Source organism: Trifolium pratense, linkage group LG6, assembly GCF_020283565.1.
Source record: "Trifolium pratense cultivar HEN17-A07 linkage group LG6, ARS_RC_1.1, whole genome shotgun sequence".
NCBI lineage: Eukaryota > Viridiplantae > Streptophyta > Magnoliopsida > Fabales > Fabaceae > Trifolium > Trifolium pratense.
This window is the reverse complement of record NC_060064.1, coordinates 29,147,539-29,164,753: the sequence shown is the minus strand read 5'-3', so window position 1 is coordinate 29,164,753 and position 17,215 is coordinate 29,147,539. Positions and strand designations below refer to the sequence as shown.

General features: G+C 31.1%; 1 protein-coding gene and 4 long non-coding RNA genes across 6 annotated transcripts; 2 read left to right on the top strand and 3 right to left on the bottom strand.

The window, feature by feature from the left end:
- Nucleotides 1-901: 901 nt before the first annotated feature.
- LOC123888881 (peptide deformylase 1B, chloroplastic) lies at nucleotides 902-8,649 on the top strand. 2 transcript variants are annotated; one of them, XR_006802339.1, is made up of 8 exons: nucleotides 902-1,149; nucleotides 1,220-1,358; nucleotides 3,186-3,378; nucleotides 4,862-4,972; nucleotides 6,800-6,862; nucleotides 7,909-8,018; nucleotides 8,107-8,234; nucleotides 8,361-8,649. XR_006802339.1 is itself a non-coding variant. In XM_045938046.1 (7 exons), the coding sequence occupies exons 1-6, from the start codon at nucleotides 972-974 to the stop codon at nucleotides 8,008-8,010; spliced, it is 786 nt and encodes a 261-aa protein (XP_045794002.1). In that variant the 5' UTR covers nucleotides 902-971; the 3' UTR covers nucleotides 8,011-8,018; nucleotides 8,107-8,649. The 2 variants fall into 2 exon arrangements, 1 of the variants encoding a protein (XP_045794002.1); XM_045938046.1 differs by having other exon boundaries at nucleotides 8,107-8,649.
- A 289-nt stretch (nucleotides 8,650-8,938) lies between these two features.
- Nucleotides 8,939-9,449, bottom strand: LOC123888882. Its single transcript, XR_006802340.1, has 2 exons — nucleotides 9,310-9,449; nucleotides 8,939-9,220 (listed from the first exon to the last, which is right to left on the bottom strand). It is a non-coding gene; the product is annotated as an uncharacterized LOC123888882 (long non-coding RNA).
- Nucleotides 9,450-15,068: 5,619 nt separating this feature from the next.
- Nucleotides 15,069-15,515, bottom strand: LOC123888885. Its single transcript, XR_006802343.1, has 2 exons — nucleotides 15,423-15,515; nucleotides 15,069-15,284 (listed from the first exon to the last, which is right to left on the bottom strand). It is a non-coding gene; the product is annotated as an uncharacterized LOC123888885 (long non-coding RNA).
- Nucleotides 15,516-15,569: 54 nt separating this feature from the next.
- On the top strand, nucleotides 15,570-16,033 carry LOC123888883. The gene is made up of 2 exons (XR_006802341.1): nucleotides 15,570-15,618; nucleotides 15,745-16,033. It is a non-coding gene; the product is annotated as an uncharacterized LOC123888883 (long non-coding RNA).
- A 290-nt stretch (nucleotides 16,034-16,323) lies between these two features.
- Nucleotides 16,324-16,826, bottom strand: LOC123888884. The gene is made up of 2 exons (XR_006802342.1): nucleotides 16,695-16,826; nucleotides 16,324-16,605 (listed from the first exon to the last, which is right to left on the bottom strand). It is a non-coding gene; the product is annotated as an uncharacterized LOC123888884 (long non-coding RNA).
- Nucleotides 16,827-17,215: the final 389 nt, after the last annotated feature.

Genomic DNA, 17,215 nt, shown 5'->3' with positions numbered 1-17,215 from the left:
AGACCCTTACTCGTGCGATGCACGGGTGTGATGTGTTGTTTTATATTATAACGTGGAAAAATTAAAACACTAAATATTATCAAAATAACAAATAATAATAATAATAATAATAATAATAATAATAATAAAAATAGAGGATCCGAGATTCAAACTCCAATCATAGTATTTTTAAAAGTTGAGTTGAAATAAGCAAGGATACAACAAAAGTGAAAAATAGAAGTCTTTATTCTCTTCTCCTAAGTCACATAAAAAAAGAAATCATATATCACAATAAGATTAAAGGAATTAAAAAATAAATAAAGTTAGAAAATATTAGTTTTAAAGATACACATATATTTACATGAGCAACTGTTTTTTATAGACTTCCCGAATAATAATGATGCAACAAAAGTGAAAAATAGAAGCCTTCAATTTACATGAAAAATAGTCCTGAGTAAACTTCACTTCAAGATATTAAGACCCGAAATAAATAAAAAAATTGTACTACAAATAGTTACCTTTTTTTCACAATAATAATAAAAGAGTAATCAGTCAATTTAGTCCCTAAACTATCACTCTCTCACCAACTTAGTCCCTAAACTATTAAAAATAACCAAAAGGTCCCTAATATATTTTCCATCCTTCAATTTAGTCCCTAAACTATCAATCTCTCACCAACTTAGTCACTAAACTATTAAAAACAACTAAAAGGTCCCTAATATATTTTTCATCCGTCAATTTAAATTAAGTTTTATGCTATTTCATAAATCCACACTAGTAAAAATTATATTTTTATAAGCTACTTTATCATAAAGTACCTCGAAAAACTTATAATAATACATAAAAATTATGTAAGTTGTTTGTATAAGGTAAAAAATAAGTTAATTCAATTTCAAATAGAAGCTTACTCAAAAAACTTATCATCATTAACATAAAAACTAAAAAGCTTATTGAAATGAAATTTGTTACTCATTGCCAATTAATCTGTGGTCATGGCTTCACTTCTCCCAAGTCACCCTCTTCTTCATCATCATCACGGCGGTTCTGCGCTTGCTGCCATTCCAACCCGCTGTTTCCGTCACTCCTCCGCCTCCCACCTGACTCTCTCCTCCACCAACCGTACCAAGGCCGATTTTTCAGCAGCAGCAGCACAAAACAATATCGCTTCTCGTAGGTTCTTCACTCTATCTTTCGCTTTTGCTAAAATATCAAACCCTTAATCTCTCTTTCTTTTTTGAAGCTGCTGATTTTGAATTTGAGGCGCCTCTTAAAGTATTGAAATATCCAGACCCGAAATTGAGGATAAAGAATAAACGCATAGTAACCTTTGATGATGATTTGAAGAAACTTGTCCATGAAATGTTCGACGTAATGTACAAGTAAGATTTTTTTCATTTTTAGGCCTCGTTTGGATTGCTTTGTTAATAATTTATTTCGGTTTATATTATTGCATAAACATTTTTTAGAGTGTTTGAGTTTGAGTCTTTGAGATAAGTTTATTCAAATAGTGTATAGCTCATGGGCCTGCTTGAATGGACTTAATTGACTTATTTGCTCTTATTTACTAGCATAAACACTTCTGAGACTGGTTGAGACAATTTATAGAAACAACTTATGATATGTTCGTATGTTGTTTTCAGCCAAAATAGCTTATGAAAACAGTTTAACTTTTTTTGTTGTAGGAATACCTTTTACATAAACACTTACTACTTCCCTCCCTAAATATAAGATCCTTTTGGAAAAAAATTGTCCTTTTTTATAAGACCCTATTTCAATTTTCAACCACAGTTATTATTTCTTTACCTACATACCATTAATTATTTTGGGTCCTTTTGGATTGACTTATTTTTGAGCTTATGCAAAACAAATTATGCAGATAAATAAGCTTTTATGTATTATCATAAGTTTTTCAAGATAGTTTATGAGAAAATAACTTATAAAGATACAATTTTTGTTAGTGAAAACTTATGAATTAACATAAAAGTATATTTATTTGCATAAGCTATTTTCATAAGCTCAAAAATAAGTCAAATCTAAATGGGCCCTTTACCCCTTTTTTTACACCTTACAATAAATACTACCAATAAAACTTGTAAAAATAACATTCACTACCAATGAATGTATTACTGCTATCAACTTTCTTAATTCTCGTGAGTTAATCAACGGGGTTCTATATTTAGGGACAGAGGTAGTATATCATATGTGCTTAATTAATTTGTTTATATGCAAATAGGATACATAAGCCCTTACTACCTCCGTCCTTAAGTATAGGACCTCGTTGACTAAATCACGGGAATTAAGAAAGTTGGTAGTAATAAGTTTATTGGTAGTGGAGGTTGTTTTTACATTTTGATCCTTTTAAGAGAGAGAATTTGTTTATGTTTTATCATAGTATTTATTGTAAAGTTTAGAAAAAGAGGTAAAATAATTAGAGGTATGTAATTAAAGAAATAATAATTATGGTTGGAAATTGAAAGACAGTCTTATAAAAAGGTACCAAAAAAATTCTCAAGAGGGTCTTATATTCAGGGACAGAGGTAATATTCAACATTTCAATGAACACTTGATTAAGTTGCTTTTCCTGAACACACCCTTATTCTAATATCAAAAGTAATTATTTTCAAGAATTGTTTATAACTAAAATCAACCATATTTAAAAATTTTGTACTTTTGTCTCATGTCAATGCCACGATAGCATGAACTGATAATGAATCGATGATAATACATTGTGTTGGTTCTTGTTTGTTATAGTTGTTGAATATTGGATATTAGCCATTGGCTACCTTATTTAGGTGGTAGAAATTGCTTGGGGAATACAAAGCATAGTTTGGGTGAACATATAAAACCTACACACACTCAATTGCAGAATAGTCCCACGCCCAAAGTTTGTCTTTTCACCTTGTGTTGTGGTCTTGCATAAACAGTAAATCTGTTTTACTAATAAAGCAGAAAAATAGTTGATTTGGAACAACACTTGAAATATATTTTCAATTATGTACGCCAGGTTGATTTATATATCAATATTATCAATAGTGTAATTCAAATAACATTTGAGAGATATTTCAGAGAAATCAATACCTTGTATTGTATTACAACATTTAGAATGAAACTAACAATAATCCATACCTTGGGTACTTTCTAACTAGTCCTTGCAATTTACTGAATGTTAATATGTTACATTATCGGTTGACTTCCTTTTTCTACAGAACTGATGGCATTGGTCTCTCAGCACCCCAAGTAGGAATTAATGTTCAACTTATGGTTTTCAATCCAGTAGGTGAACGTGGTGAAGGAGAAGAAATTGTTCTTGTAAACCCAAGAGTTAGTAAATACTCAAAGAACCGGACACTCTTTAATGAGGGTTGTCTATCTTTTCCCGGCATTAATGCTGATGTAAAGGTATGAAAATGAAACTCTTTTCTTTTACTGTACTATTTTGAATCTAGCTTTCCTTTTAGGCTAGTTTATATGGAGATAGCTACTTTTGAACTTTGTATGAGTATGAACTGTTTCCCATCTATTATGTTTACATATTTCATAGTAATCTTCCAACCTATCTTCGTCTGAACTTCAAAAATCTTGGTCTCTTCTTTTGCTATCCTCTACTCACGCTTTCTGTCTTGCCAAACAAAACTTTAATGATCATTTGGTGCATGTAAATTCAAATTTTAGTTCCCCAATAATGCATATCAAGCTTAGTTATTGGTGATTAGGTTTTGCTTAATATATAAAGTAAGGTGCAACTATAAGCTTGAAGTATTTGCTAGCCATTATAGAAAATCCTTACATCTAAGTTCTTAAGTAAATCTCAGCCATTGCAGTCGAAATTGCGTTGCGGCGGTCTTTCTTCTCTGACCATGCTCTCCTCCCTGTTTCTTTGTTTATGCAACTATTTTATTATTTCTTTAGACTTCGACATACCCGCTGCATCACTATAGCGGTTAGGGGGTCGGCCACTATCTGCCATTGACTACTTAGATTTTAAGGTTACATGATAATTGATACTTTGATAGGCACGCGATGAAGTGCAGAGAGTATACAGGGAAGCGGTTAGAAGGGAGAGGGGAAATTATAACAAAGTGGACTGGTGGCACCTTGTAATTGGAGGTTAAGAAAGAAGGTAATGCGGTTATAAAGGAAGTGAGGGGGCTGAGTATTGGGATGGTTTCCTGTCTCAGAGGGGGTGCTCTCATTGTGGGAGTATCATTTACTTTTCTTCATTTTGCCAGGAGATTCATCTCGATCCATTGTCATTTACTGTTCCAATTCATATTGCATTAGAGGATTAATCATCTGAGTTCATCTTCATTACGAATCAGTCTTATTTCAGTTTGATATTTTCTGTTGGATCTAACAATACTCATCGTGTTTCTTCCGACCAATTGGATTTTGGAAAGTGCGAGAGTTTCTTCTTTCTGGCAATTAGAAACTACCAAAAACGAAACCAGAAATATGGAGCGTAGCATCCAACAAGAACTAAATATTTAGCATAACCATCCTTTTAGGTTCAATAAATATGTCATGTAATTTATTTGAGTTCCTTTCTGAACGAATTGTTGCATTGGTTATTGTTGAGTGGTTATCATGATGAGTTCGATGGCAATATGTCTGTTTCATTTTCCTTCTTGATTTATTTTGTTAATCACACTCGTGTGTGCTCAAATTTGTCATTTCACTTTGTTCTGTTTGCTATCTATAACAAAGTTTTTACTTGTATATATATGTAGTTAAAGTTTTTTTCTTTTGCTGGTATTTTAAACTGTACCCAACAAAAGAAACATTGCTTGTTCTAAAATTTCATGACTCTATCGGATTCGGAGATGGTATTTTAATGATTTTATCTCATTCCTACTCAAACAAGTCTCATTATTGTGTGGTGTAGCGACCAGAATCTGTGAAGATTGATGCACGTGATCTGAAGGGAACATGGTTTTCGGTCAGTTTGTCTGGCCTTCCAGCACGAATATTCCAACATGAATTTGACCATCTACAGGTATGTTTTTGAACATGCAAAAGTAAAGCTTTTTTTTTTTACTCAAAATAAAGCATTTATTCTTGTAGAAAATGAGTTTTTTATGAACCTTTGGTATGTTGTCTATATATAACAAGTGTTATGATAGGCACCCAATGGTGAAGAGGGAATTAATGAGGATGTAATTGAAACCTATAAATGTAAAGGAGCTAGGAGTCAGTCGGTTAGTTTTGATATTCAGTAAACTTGTTAGTAGAGAAAAAGTGCTCTCAAACAAACCTTGCATTGTAACAGCATCCCCCCAATGAGGATTCTTTTACTCAATAAGAACTCAAACTTATCAGATATCTCTCATTGTGGGATAACCAATAAGAGTCCTATTGAGAGAAAAGGCTTGTATAAGCACTCTCTCCTTTGACACCAAGATAATAAATGATTTAATAAATTATTATTGACGTGCTTACTGTAGTCAAGACCGTGAGCCAATGTGTAGGATTGTACAATTCTACAATCCACAACCATGGTTTCATGCTGCGGTACAGCCAGGATTGCTGGAGGTGCATGGTATGGTCAAACTCGTGAGTTTGAACCGGGATCGCATTATTAACTTAGGCCCCGTTTGGCCCTACCTATTTTCCACTTTTTTTCTTCTCCTTAAAAGTAGTAAATAAGTAAAAAATTGTGTTTGACCCTATGTTGCACAGGTGCGGGTACGGTACCGGTATCCGGTACCGGTACCGGTACGTGGTACGGTATTTTTAGAAAAATTAAGGTACGGGTACGCTTGTATAATTTTTTTTAATATAGTTATATACTTAAAATAATAAAATTATATTCTTAAAAAAATAATTAAACATAAAAAATAGCAAACTTTAAAAGTATTGTGGTTTACACGTTTAGGAAATTAAGAGTAGTAGTAAGACTATGCGGCTCTACTTTTAAAAATAAATAAAAAGGGAAGGAGACTGAATTGATTCTAATTTTAAACTAAAATGAATCTTTATTAAAAAAATAAACAAATAAAAGAAGAATGAGATTGGAAAGTGTTGCAAAAAAAAAAAATAGTTTTTGATGAAATATGTACCACGTGTGTACCCTGAGAGTACCACGCGCGTACCCCGGAAGTACCACGCGTGTACCCACAAGAAAAAACAAACAAAAAAACTCGGTACTTTGAGGGTACGTACCATGGGAGTACCATACGCGTACCGGTACCCGGTACGTACCCGGTACCGGTACTCTGTCTAAAACGGAGTACCTGTGCAACATAGGTTTGACCCAACTTCTCCTTATTTTCTACTTCTTTACTTTATTTCTCTAATTCTTTTAAGGAGAAATAGGGCCAAATACAATTTTCTACTTCTCTATTTCTTTTAAGGAGAAGTAGAAAAGTAGAAAATAAGTAGGGTCAAACGGGGCCTTAGTTTGTACCAAAAAAAAACGGGGCCTTAGTTTAATGTTGTGATTTAGAGGTTATTTACTCGTTTTTTTATCCTTGCATGTATGCCTGTGAATATATAGAAGTACAATGTTTCCCTTCGTAGGATCCTTGCAATTTTTTATCCCGCTCCTGATCCTAGGCAGAATCTCGAGTTTGACTACATTTGGAAAGATTGAGTGCTTACCCCAAATGAAGGGAGCTCCATTGTGGATGTCTAACTTTTTGGTTACATTGACTAGTGAATAATATAAACATTAATTTTTGCGGCAAAAAAATATTAACATTAATTTTTTGGTTACGTTAGTTATATATTTTTTGAACATTAATTTTCTTTTATGAACATACTCATCAGTTATATATGTGCTTATATAATATACCATATAATGGATTAATGGTTGTATCTACAGGGAATCCTTTTCTTTGAGAGAATGACTGGTGAAGTTCTTGATAGTATTCGTGGACAGTTACAGGTTAGAAAAAGTACTCTTTTGTCATTCTTTCCCTTGATTATTTCCCCTTGACATGAGAAATACATCGTGACGACTTAGGAAAACACTTATTTCAGCAAATAAAGCTAGGCTTAGTGATGCCACTTATTTCATTTTCTCATTTCTTCTAACAGCATCACTTTTCTTGGATATTTGTGCATATATTAAAATCTTTGCTGGAAATTAAAATATATTTATGCTCCACTTTCCAAGTACCTTAGATTCATTGTATAACAAGTATATCAAGTTCAATGTATCTTAAGTAGTGCTAGCTTAATTGCTCCCTCATAAATTGCATTTTTGACTATTATGATTGTAATTTCCATGTATATAAATTAAGCATGCTGTTGGGGCAAATGATTCTTCTTCCTATTTTTCTCATGGTATCACGACTCACGAGCTCCTATCTAGGGAAATCTACTTCCATAAATAACCCTTTAGAAAACATGTCCTGTTACTTTCTACTGTCAGTATCCTCAAATCTTGATTGAGCACTTGATGCTATCAAGTACTTCATGTTAACCACCGAGCCTACACTTTCTGGAAACTGTCTGTACACTTTCCGGCCACCGTCTGTTCACTTTCTGTCAATGTCTCTGTACACTTTCTGTAAACAGAAGTGGTTTGTTTTTCCTCTTCTATTTGACTTTTGTTATCTCTTCATCGCTGGTATCTATGGAGGAATCAACTAGTTAAAGGTTAGCTGTGCCTTATAGAGATGCAAACACAGATTAATTCAATAATATCGAGAAAACATAAACCATATATCAAAAGGGAAAAATATAATTAAAGTGACATAAGATCCACTTCTCGTGCTTCTAATTTTCTGCTACACTACTTCTATTCTTTGTCTACTCTTAATCTCCTCCTTCTGTTTCTGAAACCCAACACACACACACACACACACACACACACACACACACACACACACACACAAACCGGTTTATTCTGACAAATTAAGATCTATCTTGTTTACACGGACGACACCAGACTCCAATTTTTGATAATTTTTGGTCAAATTATTACAGGCCCTTGAAATGAAGTATGAGGAAATAACTGGACTCCCAAGCCCTGAAAAGATAGAAAGTCGCAGTAGAAAAAATGTTGCTTCTGCTTTTCGGAAATTATAATATTCCAGGTAAAGTAATGATAATTTCCCTTTTCCCTTTTGGATTGATACTTACTACATATGTTGATTTCCGAACTGTTTATTTCTTATTTTACAGGTCAATATAAGGCTCATGACTACCAGAATTCTGGTTTGAGGTCATTTAGTAAAACCATAGATTGTCACAACAGATGCTGCATATGGTTGGATATGTATCATATATAGCTATAGATAGAAAAGCGAAAGGTCTCATTCATCTCTTAACCGTGGTTTTATTTATTATTTCATTTCTGTTGACATTGGATTATCGTTAAATCATTATTTTATGCTACACAAGTTTTCTCTGGGTTGACGGATTAATTGCTTCTATAGGTGTCACCTGTAGTGCATAGTCATCAGGAACATCTCTTATGATCACAGCCATCGTTACTTAATCACATTGCTCTGAAGGGAAGAATTCATCTTCAATGACCATTTCCATTTTTATTGTGTTGGTTTCTAAACATTTTGCCCCAGTGAGTTGATTTGGAGATGATTTTATTTACAATCAGTGCTAGTGATTTACATTGTTTTATTTAAAGATCATGAAGTGAAAACAAACTTTTCATTATATTATATGGTTTACAAAAGCAAATGAAAATTGATTATGTGCAGACACAAATGAGATCAGAGTTTTACTTAGACACCTATTAAATCTAACTTGTTCATAAGTTATAGTTCAAGTGAGAATATCGATATTGTTAGGTTGAAAACCTTTATTTGAGTTTGAACTCGGGACATCATAGTTGTGAGTTTCACTTCATCTAAAAGAAAAACATCTTATAAAATCCAGCAAAAACAAAGTGTATTGCATATATAACACTTAAGTAATTTATTTGGTGGCATAATTTTCTAATTAAACCGATTTTCAAAATCGAAAACATCTCAAAATTAAGTATGACGAACACAAATTAAGATAATATTCTTTGATGCTTTATTTCATTTCAATTTTATCATCCTAAAGTACAAAACTAACAAAGAAAATTAAATTATTGGGTGCTATCACAATAACTACATAACAACTAATGAAATATGCTAGCAGTGTGTTTATGTATTCTTCTGGATCTGCCACTCATAATCTATGGAGCTTCATAATTAACGACAGTGACAAATACCACCAAGACACTTCGCTTTTAAAGGATATCGGCACAATTTTATTGGACAATCACCATCATAAACACATGGAATATTCCCTAATGTAAAAGGAGAAAAATAAATTAATGGGATAAAATATTGTATGCCAAGTAAAAAAGAAAATTTTCAAATGAGATAAAATGCTTACGTTTAGAATTTGTCGCAACAAGAAATAGAGAAAGAAGGATAATCATAACATAAACAAATTTGACAATTTTTGCCATGTTTTCCAACCTTTGCATGTATCAAATAGAATATGATTTTATCACTTTTAATTTATAAAATCCATGTTCTCTTTACATCAATTAAATAAATAGTTTTAGCACTTAAAAAGTTGTAAAAGGACTTCCTAAAATTTTAATAATTATTTGATGTCTTTTAAGTACAACAATGCATTAATATGACCCTTTAGCATTTTTTTATTAAGGCAGTCAAATAAATTTTATACTCCCACCGGTCTTATATATAAGAAACATTTTACTTATTATATTCATTGTAGAATTGATATATTTAGACTATATTATTGTCTAGATACATCAATTTTACAATGAATTTAAAAAATTAATTTTTTCTTATATATAGGACCGGAGGGGGTAAGTAACAAGAATTCATTCTTATTTTTTTTTACCAAATGTTCATTATTATTTTATAATAACATTTCATGATAAAAAAAGGGATAATAAAAAAAACAAGAATAATCTTGTAGCTAACTAACTAAACTACTATAACCTATATTTTTTCACACCCCCTCAAGCTAAGGCACAAAATGTTCAGGAGTCCTAGCTTGGAAATGAATTGATGGAAATATGCAGGATATAGATCCTTTGTCAAAATATATATTGTCTAATCATCTCGAGAAATAGGTAGCAGTTTCATGAGTCCCCCTTATAGCTTCTCTCTGACATTGTGGTAGTTAATGTCAAAGTGTTTTGTTCCGTCTTGAAACACAAGATTGGAGGCAATGTATAAAGCACTCTAACTATAACAGCAGAGAGCTTGAAGTTTGTCACACTTTAGGTGAATAAGTGGGGAATTACGAGTTTGCACGTGATGTCCTTACCAATTGAGTTATGCTGATGAGACCCAAATATAGATATCTTAATACATATATTTTAATTTTTTTTATTAGTATGATATATTACATCAAACTATTATTTGTTTTGTAACTTTTGAAAAGGAAATTCTACGACTACGGTTCCCACCTTATTACTAGTCCATTTTTAACATATTAACTTTTTTTGAGGTAATTTTTAACATATTAACTATTAAGCTTCCATTCTAATTAAATTTAAGTTGTAAGCAAGACCTCAAATTCATTGTTGAAAATTTCTGACAATCAAGGGGAAATCTATGCAATTCAAATGATTGTATATTTATATTACTTTCATTTTTAAAGTGTGTTTAGATAGAGTACTAAAAAATTTATTGTGAATATATTTTGGGTCACTTTTATAAACTTGAAAAGTTTTGAGTAATACAAAATTTTAAAAATAGGGAATAATTTGCAATTTTTTAGAGGTCAATTTGCAATTTTAAAAAAAATATTACATGGGTTAATTTGAAAATTTTGAAATATATATATGGGAAGAAGGAATTCATAATTTCTAACTTTTTGGACCCACTTGGGTTGGTGTGATGGTATTGACTTGAGACTTGAGAGTGTGTTCCTCCTTAAGGTCTCATGTTCAATTCTCTTTGATGTCAATTTAGGTGGACTAATTTAGTTTCTTCAAAAAAATAATTTCTAACTTTTTGGTGTCATTTGGAATTTCTTTCTTTTTTTTTTTGGGAGAGAAAATTAAGTACTTCGACAAAATACTTCATAAAATTTTATCATTTTAAAAAAATTTCAAATTACTCGTCAAACAAGACAACTTTAACAAAAGAATTTAAATTTCCTCAAAACATTATATTACCTCAAAATATTATACCACCCAAAGACACTCTTTCATGAATAATATCAAGGGAATTACTACAGCTCGTGCATGTTCATAGCCTATATATCCTAACAAAAATCAGGGCGTATAGAAACTCACCTAAAATGATGAACAAATTAAAGATGGTGAGAATTCCAAGCTTTCCTTCAATTTTTCTCTTTTCTTCAAGGCTTCTAATCTATGTCCCTCTTGTGGCAAGTGTGAGTGGTTAAGTTCCACATTGCTTAAAAAAGTGGAGGTTGAACATTTTATAAGTGAGAGGAGCCATAAACCTAACACCTTAAGGTTTTGGGTAAGAGTGTGGTGTCCAACTCACTTATGAAGTTGTTCTTGAACCTAATGTGGATGATCCCCCGGCTGCCTCATCGTGATGACCCAACAGTGGTATCAGAGCCGATGGTTCGATGAAGGGTTCGACTGACTTCTTATATCGAAAGTCTTCCTGACAAAGGTGGTCAGGCAACGGGTCCCGTTGAGTAGTGTGACTAACGGCGGTACAAGTGTAGGATGAAGAAAGCTTCCACTTGATGGGGAGCATATCCTAGAGTGGATGAACTCACACTTGAGGGGGAGATTGTTGTGACAAGTGTGAGTGGTTAAGTCCCACAATGCTTAGAAAAGTGGAAGTTATAAGTGAGAGGACCCATAAACCTAACACCTTAAGATTTTGGGTAAGAGTGTGGTTACATATTCTTCTTTCTATATATGCTTCAATTTCACCTTCTAACAACAGTTTAAGGTTTAGGGTTATGGAAATGTTGCATGCCAGGCTTGTGATGAAGATTAGATGGAAAATCTGAGTTTGGTGGGAGAAGAGAGAGTTGTTTTGCTGAAAAAAAATGACTTTCAAAGTCTTGTTATCTCTGTTTAATTACTATACTATTCCTTTAACTTGTCCTCAATTCCAATTATATCTTTAGTTAATCTTTTTTTGTCAAGTCTTTCCTTGTAATTTAACTTGCTAGTTCTTGCTAACTTCCTCTAATTAATTCAAATTAAAACCTCTAATAATATTAGTTTTATTAATTAAAGTTAGGATATTACACTCTACTCTCTTGAAGAAGTTTCGTCCTCAAAATTAAAATGACATACCAATTGTCGTCAAGCTTTCGTTAGATCACTCTGATTTGTCTCCATTTATTCACCTACGTCTTCACTATTCATTTCCTCTTGCTTAAACTCCAATTTTTTTTCCTTCTGAATCTTGTAGCCATTAAAAAAAATATTTGCTGAAGATTCCCTTCTTGAAATTCTCCCAATTAAAGTGGTACGTAGATGTTGTGCTTCCGAACTAGCCTTGGCGACTTCCCACCAATCTTTTGTTGCGCCTCTTATTTGGTGAAACAAGAAATCCAAGCCTGGTCCATGGGGGAGGAAAGCTAGACCTTTGCCTAGAGCCACAAAAAACTTATTCATTAGACTTGGTACTAACATTGTAGCATTGATGTTTTTATACAAACTAGGGGTAAACCCGTGCGTTGCACGGGTTCGATTAAAATATATAACTAAAATAATTTTATAAATGAAAAATAATAATTGTGATAAGTTTAATCACACATAATTAAAACATAATTAATTTAAAATATGATCATGTTTAATATTAGTATATGTATATAAAAAAAAAAGTTGTTTAGAAATATTAAATTTTATTTATTTATATCATAGTTTTGTTTATATTTTAATGTAATAGATCTTTTATAATATTTTATAAATTTGAAGGGATACATCATATTTTATTTTAATTGTGTGCTCCTATAAAATCTTAGGTTTTCTTTATATGAATGACAACTTTACAGTCATATGTCACTTTGCTTTTTATTTTTTTATGTCTCCGTTATTGTATTTTCAATAACAGTTGGAGGCATGCGTACATACATACTTTTTTTATCACGTGATCTCGTTTTTTTGAAAATTACGTATCAAATAACGTAACCGGCCGTTTACTCCCTTATATGCAATTTAAGGCACCAAATAGCTTTTCTACTTACTTCTCTTTCGGTCTTTTGAAGTTTCTCCTCACATATTCATTTGGTGAAATTTTATCCCGACTTTATTAGTCCCAATTTTTTTAGAATATTGTTTAGTTTACATTTTTTTTCTTAGTCTTTTTTTGTTTTGGTTTGTTTTTTCTTTTTTATGGTAAAGTTTGTGACCCTACAAATTTATTTTTAGTTTTTGTGTCTCTTATTTAATAATATTTGCTTGAATATTTAGTGTATTTTTGTTATAATATATATAAGGTTAAATTGCAGTTTTGGCCCCCCACGTTTTATAATTGTGCGATTTTGGCCCCCCAAGTTTCAAATGAGCGATTTTGGCCCCCCACGTTTGCCCCCTTTTGCATTTCTTGGTCCCCCTGACTATTTTGACCAAAAACCTGCTGACATCGAATACTTTTGACACGTGTCTTAATTGTATTGGCCAACCAAAATTTATTATTTTTTTTAAAAAAAATAAAATTTAAGGAATGGTCACGTGACTCTTTTTTTGTTGGGGTTAATTATTTATTTTTTTTAAAAAATTTGTAAAAATCAACAATAAAAAGCCTTAATTTTAGCAATCAGATGTTAGAGTTTTCTAACCAAAATTGCGATTTAAGACTACCAACAGAGGCACTAACATCTGATTGTTAAATTAAGACTTTTAATTGTTGTTTTTTACAATTTGTAAAAAAAAAAATAAATTAATCTCAACATAAAAAGAGTCACGTGACCTTTCCTTAAATTTTCTTATAATTTTGGTTGGCCAATACAATTAAGACACGTGTCAAAAATATTCCATGTCAGCAGGTTTTTGGTCAAAATAGTCAAGGGGGACCAAGAAATGCAAAAGGGGGCAAACGTGGGGGGCCAAAATCGCTCATTTGAAACTTGGGGGGCCAAAATCGCACAATTATGAAACGTGGGGGGCCAAAACTGCAATTTAGCCTATATATAAACCTTAAATACTTTTTGTTGCCAATATATTAGTTTGGATGATGATTTCATATATTTGAATTTAGGTTCAGTTATTTGGCTCAGGTAAAGAAAGTTTATTTTGCATGTCTCCCGAGAGGTCACTTGGTTGAGGAGTTAATCTTCAACCTAGAGGAACTTGGTTCGAGACCCGACACCCGAAAAAGAAAGTTTATTTTAGAAGAATTTAACATCTCATCTTATTATTTGCTTAAAAATGTTATATTATTCTTATAAATATCTCTCTATATTTATTTTGGGCCGTAAATACTCTTAAATAATTATAAGCAATTGTTAAATAATTATGTTTTAACAAAATTAAAAATAGATGATAGTTTTTGTAACTTGAAAGTTGTCCTAAGTTAATATTATTATTAGTGGTGTGAAATTATAATATTTTTATTATATGCAAAATTTTAAAATTCTAAATTATTATTATTTTGTTGTAGGTATAATTTTTTTTCAAGTAAATGCATGCATGATAGAATTGTAATTTACAATTAAATACGTAAACTGATTGTATATGACATGCAATTAAAACTCAATATGAAAATGAAAGGTCCCATGAATAAAAACTAAACCTTTCAATATTCATTACTTTTAATCATCATTAATTAAATAGAATAAGAAAGGGGAGAAGTTACAAATGAGTATTAGGATTTTTTTTTTAGAAGTGTCACATTGTCATAAGTAATGCAAGCTAAATATCATGTCAAAGTCATTATCATTATCACAATTCACACAATGCTTACATAATTTAGTCTGAATATATAAGTTTAAAGTATCCCTGAAATTAGAAGATTTGAACTTCACCACAATGCTTGCATAATTTATCTAACCGTCTATGAATGTAGAGGAAAAACGTGAGTATAAACATATACTCACATTTAGTTATAAAGACTATGGACCCATGTTATAATAGTGGTTATAACATTCTTTTCTTTTTTTAAATGAACTAAAATTTAGAATTGAAAGTGAATTCCTTCAAAACATAGATGAAAATTATAAAAAAAAAATGAATCACTTGCACCAAACATATTGATGCTATAAATTTATTATCTAACTATTGGAAAATTCTTCAAACATCATATATCTCAATCCTCTAAATCTTCCACAACTTTCTTGCTCCATAATATTAGTTGACTCTTTATTAGATACAATTTGAGAAAGGAATATATTTTGTCATCTTACATGGAATGAAGCCTCTTAAAAATTATCATTGGTTCTATGTTCTTGATAACAAAAGAACAACCAATATCAGTAAATAAATGAGAAAAATAAGATTGTTTACTTACAACCATTGTTATGATAAAAAAAAAATTAAATATTTAAATGACAATAATTTGATAAGAGTAATTGAGAATACCGACCTTTTCATCCATTAGCATTCTATCTGCAGTGAAAAATTATTTCTTCCAAGCTACAAATGAAGAACAAAAACTAAACATTAGTACATATGAATATTGTAGGATAACAAAAACTAAACATTAGTATATATAACAAAACTACAGATGCTGCATATGGTTGGATATGTATCATATATAGCTATAGATAGAAAAGCGAAAGGTCTCATTCATCTCTTAACCGTGGTTTTATTTATTATTTCATTTCTGTTGACATTGGATTATCGTTAAATCATTATTTTATGCTACACAAGTTTTCTCTGGGTTGACGGATTAATTGCTTCTATAGGTGTCACCTGTAGTGCATAGTCATCAGGAACATCTCTTATGATCACAGCCATCGTTACTTAATCACATTGCTCTGAAGGGAAGAATTCATCTTCAATGACCATTTCCATTTTTATTGTGTTGGTTTCTAAACATTTTGCCCCAGTGAGTTGATTTGGAGATGATTTTATTTACAATCAGTGCTAGTGATTTACATTGTTTTATTTAAAGATCATGAAGTGAAAACAAACTTTTCATTATATTATATGGTTTACAAAAGCAAATGAAAATTGATTATGTGCAGACACAAATGAGATCAGAGTTTTACTTAGACACCTATTAAATCTAACTTGTTCATAAGTTATAGTTCAAGTGAGAATATCGATATTTGTTAGGTTGAAAACCTTTATTTGAGTTCGAACTCGGGACATCACAGTTGTGAGTTTCACTTCGTCTAAAAGAAAAACATCTTATAGAATCCAGCAAAAACAAAGTGTATTGCATATATAACACTTAAGTAATTTATTTGGTGGCATAATTTTCTAATTAAACCGATTTTCAAAATCGAAAACATCTCAAAATTAAGTATGACGAACACAAATTAAGATAATATTCTTTGATGCTTTATTTCATTTCAATTTTATCATCCTAAAGTACAAAACTAACAAAGAAAATTAAATTATTGGGTGCTATCACAATAACTACATAACAACTAATGAAATATGCTAGCAGTGTGTTTATGTATTCTTCTGGATCTGCCACTCATAATCTATGGAGCTTCATAATTAACGACAGTGACAAATACCACCAAGACACTTCGCTTTTAAAGGATATCGGCACAATTTTATTGGACAATCACCATCATAAACACATGGAATATTCCCTAATGTAAAAGGAGAAAAATAAATTAATGGGATAAAATATTGTATGCCAAGTAAAAAAGAAAATTTTCAAATGAGATAAAATGCTTACGTTTAGAATTTGTCGCAACAAGAAATAGAGAAAGAAGGATAATCATAACATAAACAAATTTGACAATTTTTGCCATGTTTTCCAACCTTTGCATGTATCAAATAGAATATGATTTTATCACTTTTAATTTATAAAATCCATGTTCTCTTTACATCAATTAAATAAATAGTTTTAGCACTTAAAAAGTTGTAAAAGGACTTCCTAAAATTTTAATAATTATTTGATGTCTTTTAAGTACAACAATGCATTAATATGACCCTTTAGCATTTTTTTATTAAGGCAGTCAAATAAATTTTATACTCCCACCGGTCTTATATATAAGAAACATTTTACTTATTATATTCATTGTAGAATTGATATATTTAGACTATATTATTGTCTAGATACATCAATTTTACAATGAATTTAAAAAATTAATTTTTTCTTATATATAGGACGGGAGGGGGTAAGTAACAAGAATTCATTCTTATTTTTTTTACCAAATGTTCATTATTATTTTATAATAACATTTCATGATAAAA